This window comes from Eurypyga helias, unplaced genomic scaffold (genome assembly GCF_000690775.1).
Source record: "Eurypyga helias isolate BGI_N326 unplaced genomic scaffold, ASM69077v1 scaffold34929, whole genome shotgun sequence".
In the NCBI taxonomy this organism is placed as follows: Eukaryota; Metazoa; Chordata; class Aves; order Eurypygiformes; family Eurypygidae; genus Eurypyga; species Eurypyga helias.
The window spans coordinates 1130-10923 of record NW_010270683.1 but is presented as its reverse complement, the minus strand read 5'-3'; the positions used below and the strand labels follow the sequence as shown (position 1 = coordinate 10923).

General features: G+C 53.4%; 2 protein-coding genes across 2 annotated transcripts in view; one reads left to right on the top strand and one right to left on the bottom strand.

Moving 5' to 3' along the window:
* Positions 1-885, top strand: part of SRPR (signal recognition particle receptor (docking protein)) — a gene marked incomplete at its 5' end in the record, with an annotated part of 5259 nt that extends 4374 nt beyond the window's left edge. Inside the window, 3 exons of the mRNA XM_010158548.1 lie at positions 1-137; positions 275-373; positions 757-885. Coding sequence (XP_010156850.1) covers positions 1-137; positions 275-373; positions 757-885 — 365 coding nt within the window. The remainder of the gene's footprint in view (positions 138-274; positions 374-756) is intronic.
* A 522-nt stretch (positions 886-1407) lies between these two features.
* Positions 1408-7037, bottom strand: FAM118B (family with sequence similarity 118, member B). Its single transcript, XM_010158547.1, has 7 exons — positions 6967-7037; positions 4864-5116; positions 4281-4508; positions 3357-3485; positions 2762-3047; positions 2419-2469; positions 1408-1550 (listed from the first exon to the last, which is right to left on the bottom strand). The coding sequence occupies exons 1-7, from the start codon at positions 7035-7037 to the stop codon at positions 1408-1410; spliced, it is 1161 nt and encodes a 386-aa protein (XP_010156849.1).
* Between the last annotated feature and the right edge of the window lie 2757 nt (positions 7038-9794).

Below are 9794 nucleotides of genomic sequence, written 5' to 3'. Positions count from 1 at the left end.
TGGTGGATACGGCAGGCCGCATGCAGGACAACGCTCCCTTGATGACGGCGTTGGCCAAACTCATCGCCGTCAACGCTCCCGACCTGGTCCTGTTTGTTGGGGAAGCGCTGGTGGGAAACGAGGCTGTGGATCAGCTGGTGAATGTTGAGGCTTTGTTTCCCGCAAGACTTGGGGAGGGAGGGGATAAGGAAAACGCATTTCTGTAGGTTTTCTTGGAAATTTGGACAGCAGCAGCATCGCAAACGTGTTTTTTTGAATCTGTTGTCTCCCTCAGGTCAAGTTCAACAAGGCTCTGGCTGATCACTCCATGGCTCAGACACCGCGGCTCATCGATGGGATTGTCCTCACCAAGTTTGACACCATTGACGACAAGGTAAGGAGGCTGGGGAGATGCTTCCTGTTGCTGACCGGACAGGGGAATGCTAGATGCTCCGGTCCGCAAGCCAGCTTCATCGGGGGCCCACCTTAAATGCCTCTATGGGAACACACGGAGCATGGGGAATGAGTTGGGGCACTCGTGTGCCATCCCCTGCCTTCCTCTTGCGTTTAAGCCATTTAAACCAAACAGAGCTGTCTGATTCCTGCAGATGTGGAAAACGGGGCTGGGGGGCTTCTCCGTTTATACGTGTCACCGCGGCAGGGCTGTATAGGGACCATACAGACCTGGAAAGCAGGAGGGAGGCTGAACTGGCAAGCTTTTCCCGAGGGGGAAGCGCTGGATTCGCAGGTTTAATGGTGGTGGGTTGTCCTCGGCAGGTCGGCGCCGCCATCTCCATGACCTACATCACGAGCAAGCCCATCGTTTTCATCGGTACCGGACAAACCTACTGTGATCTGCGAAGCCTTAATGCCAAGGCCGTCGTCGCAGCGCTCATGAAGGCCTAAACCCCGCCAAACCGCCGTTTGCAGCTGGCCGAGAAGAACGTGCTTTACCCTGTTACCGACTAGTCTTTCCCGTGTAGTGCAGAGCAGAATAAAGGGATACTGGCACAAGGGGACTGGGTTTTCTTTGGATAAAACCCCTTTTATCCAGCAAAAACCCTTTCCCTGCATTCCTTCATTCTGTTCCAAGTGATGCAGGCTCCCGCCCCGGGAGGATGAAGCCAGAGCTTTGTATTGTTCGTGCCGCACGGGGCGGGGGGACAACGCAAGGACCTGCTGTGCAACGTTTTGGGGGAGTTGGAAGGCATTTTTTTGGGAGCTGCTTTTGATTTTTAGACCAACGTAAGGACGTAAGAATGACTTTGGTCGGGGGCGAGCGGGCTAGGGGCCGCTTAACGGCAGCGTTTAGATTTGGCTGTTAACGTCGCCGCTTGCGGCAGTTTCCCCGAAGCTGATAAACCAAAATCAGTGACGCTGGGCTGGAGGGGAAGATGCTAAATTGCCTTAAGGTCCCCGTTTCTGTTGTTACCGGGACTCCGGAGCAGGGTACCCGGACACCACGGGTTTGGGCAGGAGCTGGAGAGCAGCGGCAGCTTGGTCCGACGGCACTGAGCGCGGCTGGCGAAGGAAGGCAGCGTGCTCCAGCCCGCTCACCTCGGCGATATTTGCTAGTCAAGAGGAAAAAAAAACACCACCAATTAATACTGGAAGATAATGGTGAGTGCTTGCTGCTTCCCTGTGCCCTTTCTCCCCCCTCTCCGAGTGCCTCTTGCTCCCGGTCTGAAGCGCTACACTGAATAATACAAATCTCCCCTCCGATGTCGCGTAGCTCTGTATCGCAGATGTGCTCTAGTGCAATAAATCGAATGCTGTCTGCTCAAAAGACATAATTTATATAAAATAAACTCGGTAATTTATTCTCCGTGTAGAACTAACTTGCCTCCGGCCAAGCCCCGTTTCCTCGGGGCAGAGAGGCAAACTGCTTGGTGAGGGGGTCGAGGGCATGGAAATGGCACATCAGCCAGAAGTGAAGCGAAGAGGCCTTTAATGCAAGCGTCAACATACAAAATACTGTACAGTATAAAGACAGGACTAGAAAACTAGAGCTTCAAGTAAAAAAACCTGCTCAAGTGTCATGTTTTTCAGTGATAGTACAGAATACAAAAGCACGAAGTACGAAATCAGAGGAGGCTGCAGCTCCCGCAGCGAGGCCACGCTCCTCAGGCGCCCCCGGGCTGGATCAAAGGACAATTACTGCGTTAATCCAGGCGTCTGTCCGAGGAGGTTCTGGGTCCTGGCGTGTGGTGCCCGTGGGCTGGCCTGACTGCGCAGGCCTCCCTGGGAGGGGTGGGGCCTGGGCCGGTCCTAGGGAATCCCCCGGTCCTAGGGAATCCCCCGCTGCGGCACAGGTCCTGGGGCGAGGCTGATGCTCAAGAGCTGCATCCTGCGGGCGAGTAAAGGCTCTGCAACACCCGCCCCGCAGGCCGCGGGGCTCCCAAGGGGCCAGAAAAGGCAAAGCCTCTCGGTGAACCTTACCTTTTATCTCCGCAGCGGAGCCGTTCAGCTGTTGTCCCTCCTTCGGCGCACCTAGGAGAGAACAACAACGGGGTGGGAGAGCGGCCCCAAGGCGAGCACGCAGGCACGGGGAGCCCCCGCGTCGCCAGCAAACACGGGGTTGTACCCTCGGGACGCGTGCTGGCCAGGCTCCAGCCAGCAAACTCGCCCCCCAGATTCAGCTATGCTTGCAGACCATTTTTTGAGGAATAAAAAACGGGTTTAGGAATAATACAGCATAGAGAAATGGGGCTGTTAGGGGTGACAGTCAACCGCGTTGCGTGTGACAGGATCCCCGCGTTGAGAGGCTGGACCCTCCCCGTACCTGTCTGACCCCGCACGGCGATCTCGCTCGTCAGCCTCTCAAAGTACTCGGGCAGGTCTGCGTACTCGTCGCCGTAGGAAATCACTTTAATCCCTTTGTCCAGCATGTTCTCGCGCAGCTTCTTGAACTCGTCGACATCTCCCCTCCGTACGAGCATGAAGTGCTCCAGGTCCGACTTGTGCTTCACAGCCTCTAAAAACAAGGCCTGAAACGTGGTGTCATCAACAGTCCAACCACAGCCCAAGAACAGGAATGACTTATTTTCATACAGCTTCTGAATCTCTCGCTTTAAAAAAGGGAAAGATGTTCTTAGTGTAAGTCTTATCTTCGCAAGGCACAAGAGACAGCATCCGCCTCATCGCTGAGGCTCTTCAAGGGCATCACCACCCCATCCTTCCTCTACACAAGCGTTTTTGCGGCTTAGCGGGCTACAGAATCCATCCCTCCTCAAAACTAAGGACTCTCCCACCACCCTCTGTCTTTCAAACTCAGCTGAATCTCTGCCCCGGCTTGCCAGGGGCTGGCAGGGGAGGGGGAGGTCCCTACATGAGGTTTGGGACCCCGGGGTACGCCCCGCAGTGAGACGGGGCCTCACCATGACCTCCGTGTTGCGCAGCACGTTCTGGTAGCCGGCCGGGTGGAGCACTATGCCGCTGGGGTTGGTGTAAACGCCGTGGATGTGCAGGACGCTGAGCTTCCTCTTCTCTTGCGCCCACTCCAGCACCTGCGCAAAGCAAACCCCGCCGGATACGTTAGTGAGCGTGTCAGGCCGGCTCCCGCGGCGCTGTCGGCGTCGCTGCACTGGGCAGGCGCTTGGGAGAGGCGGTTTCTTCCTCGTGTTCCAGTTTAGCTCCTCAAGAGGGGCCATCAGCCTCCACATCAGCGCCACAGCTACAGCCTACGGTGCTCACCTGGGTCAACGCTTCACCCAAGCGGTGAACGCAACGCGAAGAGGCCAAGCCCACGCACCGGACTCGTCAGAAAAGGGGGTGAAACTCTATAAATATGATGTCAGCGTGTTTCTCAAGCCTACAGAGTTTTATTTCTCGACCCTTCTAGGCGCTGAGAAGATCTGAGGAAGCTGACCCTCATTTCAGAAAGTCACTTCCGAGGTTCTCCATTCACTCCTGCAGACCGTGGCTCGTTTAAGTTTCTAATAATTAGGATGCTTATTAATAACAGAGTACTTCCAGCCATGCAGATTGAGAGGTCACACATGAAATGTGAAGCACGGCGGAGACTTGGACTGGAAAGAGACCAAGCGCCGCACAGCACCCACACGTGGCGTGCGTTTAACCAGCAAAGAGGAGGACAAGATGCTCCCCAGCGGCAAAACCCCGAGTGGAAAGATGAGGTGGGACGGTGGCAAAGAGCTCAGGGTCTGACAGCCTGCTTTTCTGCCCCACTGAAGACCCGGGGCAGAAGGAGGGAAGCTTGCACGAAGTGAGCGGCTACAGATCCAAGCAGGATTGCTGCGCTGTCCCAGCTCAGCCCCAGCAAATGAAAACCCATCATTTACCTTCTTTTCGTCAGTGAGGTCTAGAGACTCGAGGTGCTTCCCCTGGTGCGCTGCGTACAGCTCCAGCAGGTCGTCGAAGTTCGTGGTCAGCACAAGCGCCCCGTGTTCCATCAAGTGAAGCACGGACTGAAGCAGTTGCTTCCCAGAATCTTCCATTTTAGATTCCAGGTCATCAAACACCTCGTATAAACAGTCTTTGAAAAAGGTTGAGCGAACATTGCTTGTGCGCTGAGGAGGGGAGACGGGGTAAGATCAGAGCCGGGGCTGTTTTGAATGCTTCCTGCCAAATGACCCGACGGAAAACTACCCACATGTTGCTCCATGACCTCCGCAAAGTCCTTGCGGGGGAAACACGGAGCACGTGCTGCCTGAGAGGAGTGCTCCCCTCCCCCCCCGAGTGAAATACCCCAGAGCTGGTGTCTATGGCAGCGTTACGTTGCAGGAACCCGGCACTTGTGGTTCCTTGCAGATAGAGGAACCGCTGGAGGTGGGGACACGCTGGAGAACCCAATGTGGCTATTCCCAAAAGCCAAATTCTACACTCAGGGCAAGGTTCCCAATATTTACAGAAAAGCGCGCTCACCGGAGACAGCTTCTGGATAAGGTCGTGGGCAACGTGAACCAAGTTCTTGTCTTCATGGAGACACTTCTGAAACCGTTTGCTCTCTTCGTCTTCCAGCAGATCAAAGTCAATCGCGGCATCCAGGAGGGCCTGGATCAACCCCTTCCAAGATTTCAGCGCCGGGACTTTGGGAGCCACTGCTGCACTGATTCCTGTCCCGATCACCAAAACAAGTTCCTGAGGCTTCTTGGTTTTGAGGCTTGGCAAGAGCTTCCTGCAAGAGGAGAAAGCGGCACGGCTAGTGCGGTCACGGGCAGAAGGGCCTCTCGGGCCGTGGAGCACGCAGCCCGAGCACATGGGAGGTACCCTCTGCCTAAATTCTGAATCAACCTGTCCTTTGGGGATGAGAGGGGCAGCTCCGTACCCCCAGAGGCAGCGCGCAGCTCCACACACCGGCAGCATGAACACCCACAATTACTGGGAATGTGATTACGACGTATCTGGCAATCGAGTCTGTTACCAAGACGGTTCCTGGGGAAGTCAACACCGCCCAGGAATAGTTCTGGAGCAAAACTCACTCAATTAAAACCTGGAGTAAGGGTGGTCTTGTTAACAGTAATTCCCTGGAAGGTAGCAGAAAGGCTGGAGACAGCCTGGGCAATAGGCAACGTATTTTCAGTGGCTGTAGAGGCACCTATATACGCTTTACGTCCTGAGGCAAAGCACCCATCGGACATGGGGAGCAAACACTGCCGTGACTCCTCCTGCTTCAAAGCAGGTGCCAAAGCAGGGCCTGAAGGCAGCAGCCCCACCGATCCCAGCCCAAACGGAAGGAAGCGAAGGCTCCCTCCCAGCTCTCGGCCCCTCCTTGCTGAGGAGATCCCTCCGCGGGACGTGGTGTACCAGCAACCCCTTCCCTGTTACGCCTGCAACGTCAGCAGGATGCTCGAGGACAATCTTTAGGGTGACACAAAGAGTCTCATGGGCAAGCTGCATGGCTCCATTCTCCTTCCTCCTCCTCCCCTTATTTTCCTAACCTGCCCAGCACCTTTAAATTTGACATTTATTTATGAAGGAGACGTGCTTCTCCTCATCACGCCCTGCCCGGTGCTGAGCTGCTTTTCTGAAGCAGGGGACTGGTCACAGCCTCCCAGCAGATGGAGGCAGCAGCTGCTTTGGAAGGAGTGTTGTATTTAATCTGCAAACACGTGAGGTTTCGCAAGGAGAGGGCGGAAAGGAAACACCGCGCAGATGGAGCTTTGCCGTCCCTCCACTGCTGCCTAGGAAAACAGACGAGTTAACCCGTTTCTTGAGGAGGTCTTGGCTGTTAGTGGCGACAAATGGGTTCTGATTTGGGGACTGCAAGCCTCCCACGCAAAGAATAAATTAGTATTTATGCTAATGAGCTAGTAGGAAAACACAACCAGAAACCTAGGAAGTGTAATCCAAAATAATAACAAATACGCAAGACTTAACGTCCCACCCAACGTCTCTGAAGGAAGCATTCTGTTCCCACGCTGATAAATACACTTGTTTCTACCCCGATAAGAAAGAAACAAATCATCTCCAGCCTCTTCTCTGCTCATTTCACAGTTACTGGGCCAACCTTGAGACCAGAGCTGCCTCACAGACACTATTTTCCAGCCCTCCATAACAGGTAAATAAACCAGCTTAGTGGAAGATGGCTCCCTGGATGAATTGGTTGCTTGTTTGTGGACGGTGATGCCGTAACTTTTAGGCCCATGCTACGGCAGCAGCTGCAGTACAGAGGGAAGGCAGCGTGGGTATGCCCCAAGTCAGTGGCATGCTCAGGTCCTCGATTAGAAAACCCCAAGACCACCTACTCGGTACCATGGGGAGGCTCCAGAGTGGAGCTATTTAGCCTTTACATGCAGCAAAATCATGGTAACTCGCCTGTCCTGCCAGGAATCAGCGCTCCCTTCCAGTGCCAACACACCCTGTGCAACCCTAGGTGTGGGCAGGCCCCACGCTGGGGAGGACACCCACCAAACCCGCGGAGACAGGACAGTAAAAACCGGCTTTCTGAGCAACCGTCCATCCTGGCTAGAGAAAAGAGGAAAAGCTCTTATTAGAAGCAATTCACGGGAGTATCATTAACCTTACCTGGGCTTTTTGGCGGGTGGCATTCCATCTTCCAACAACGTTGCTGTACCCAGGCTCACCGTAGAAGCCATCCAGTTTCTACAGTAGACAAATCACCACAAGCAAAGTCACTATATATACGCACCATGACGGGGAACAGACCACGGATTTTTGTCGAGCCAGCTTTTCACATAAATACCCGGGTTTGTTATCTTTATGAGATCACCTTCAGGCTGAGAACTGCACTTTTTTTTGCATCTGAACTTTGCCCTGTGGGTCTCATCTGCTTCCTTAACTTCTTTTACCATGAAACTCATTAAAATGGTAGGGCTGTGTCGTACAAAACCGGGCCGCGACCGCCGCCAGCCGACCAGCACTTGCCAGCCCCTTCGCTTCACCTCGGCACGTTCATCTCTACCCAGGAGCCTCGGAGTGGGCGCTCCCCCTTTTCCAAGGCGATGCCAGGTAGCAAACTTGGAAAAACAGCGGGAGGGAAGAAAGAGAAAAAGATTTTTGTTGGCTACAACAAGCCACTGAGAGTATTTCATTCTCTGGTGATGAGAGAAGGATTATCCAGCCCACCACACGTCTGCACGGGGTGGGATATGAACCAAAAGCCTGCAGAAAGCAAGTTACGTGTCTGAGAACTCCTTCGCCAGCCTGTGACATCAAATACAAGAGGTCTGCCAGCACGTGGTCCTCTCCCACTCTGCCTCTCCAAAACATGACTATTAAAAGGTAAATAGTCTTATTCGGACAGAACTCTTCACCCTTACCCACTTTTTTCTTGCCAGGTGTAGTGAGGAGTCCAGCAGACTCTGCTTGGCAGGGATGATTTAAGAAATCATCCCAATAATCTAGTGCCACACTGCACTACCGGCTGAGAACAGGGCACACCAACTCGCGCAGACGCTCGGACACAGTAAGCATGCCGGCCTTTCCTTTCTGACAACTTTATCATTACGAGAATAATGCATCATTATTATAACACGAATAAAATAAAACACCTCAGAGAGCTGGCCTTCACACCCTGCCTCCTGAAACACCCTTAGCCTGTGCCACCCATCACCTGAAATAATTGAGTTTTCATTTTACTGTAGAGCCCGGGTTTGGGAGAAAAGTTTCCGACACATTTAGTGAGTGAGGAACCAGGCTCCTGGCAACTCACGCTCCCTGAACGCCTGCAAGCACCAGGCCGTGGGGTGAAACATTTTGGGGAGGTAAAACGACGGAAAACACCCCACCCACTCAGAAGCAGTGTCTCTCAGGGAGGCGGTGACATCAAATTTGCCCTGAGTGGATACAGCCAAGCACAGTCAGGATGGAAAACATCAAGGGGGTGAAAAAAAACCCCAACCTCTTTGGTTTTTTTTCTTTCCAGGAGGGTAAAATGTCTCATTTTGGAGAGTTGATTCCTCTGGAAGAACAGGCTGCTTTCACAAAGCCAGCCAAATTGTTATTAACGATGCAAAGACACTTCAGACGAGCTAGGGACTAGAGCACGAAACCTTGGTTAACTGGAATATTTAAGAAGGAACTTGGTGTGAAGCAACACACTGACCTCCCGCGTTGATCTGCCCTCAACCCCCTCCGAGCCAGCATACCTCACGGGTGCAACCCTCCCCGGTTTCTCAACCGGCTTAGTTTATGGGTATAAGTTAAGTTTACAGATATAACTGAAGTTTACCTTAGCTTTAGGTTGTGAATTATCAACTGAGTCTCAGCCATCAAGCCTGGTTATAAACCCCGACCTGGGCCTTCCCCTGCTTTGCTTGTTCACCTGCACTGCTCCCATGTCACCTGTCCCACCCCTTTGCGTTACATGAAACGGCACAAACGGAGTCATCGATGCCATTTTTAAGTGCCTCTAAAGCACTAAAGACATATCAAGAGTCGTTTTGAGCTTAGGGAAAACCCACCCTTTATCATTACCATTACCCAGAAATAGTTGTCTAATATCATGAACTTCAATCTTCACTTCTCTTTATCGCAGACACCAAGGGGGCCCCGCAGACCCCGCCGTGCTGTGAAGGAGCGGGAGCGACGGGCACTTAGAAGATAAGAAGTCTCTCTCCAGTCTTCCCTCCGGCAAACGTCGGGAACTTCCCAGCTATTTAGACTATGGAGAGAGCGCAGTCCAACTCTGCGGGTTCTTGGCTCGGCTGCCCCGTTCTCCTGCCACAGGGTCGTCCCTCCTCACCTTTATTAATGGCGCTACACTTATAGAATCATAGAATCATAGAATGGTTTGGGTTGGAAGGGACCTTAAAGACCATCTAGTTCCAACCCCCCTGCCATGGGCAGGGACACCTTCCACTAGACCAGGTTGCTCCAAGCCTCATCCAGCCTGGCCTTGGACACTTCCAGGGATGGGGCATCCACAACATCTCTGGGCAACCTGTCCCAGTGCCTCCCCACCCTCTCTGTGAAGAATTTCTTCCTGACATCTAATCTAAACCTCCCTGATTTCAACTTGTACCCATTACCCCTTGTCCTGTCACTACAGGCTCTTGTGAAAAGTCCTTTCCCAGCACCCTTGTAGGCCCCCTTCAGATACTGGAAAGCTGCAATGAGGTCTCCTCGGAGCCTCCTCTTCTCCAGGCTGAACAAGCCCAGTTCTCGCAGCCTTTTGTCATAGGAGAGGTGCTCCAGCCCTCGGATCATCTTCGTGGCCTCCTCTGGACTCGCTCCAAGTGGTCAATATCCTTCTGATGTTGAGGGCTCCACAGCTGGACGCAGCACTCCAGGTGGGGTCTCACCAGAGCAGGGTACAGGGGCAGAATCCCCTCCCTCGACCTGCTGGCCACACTTCTCTGGATACAGCCCAGGATACGGTTGGCCTTCTGGGC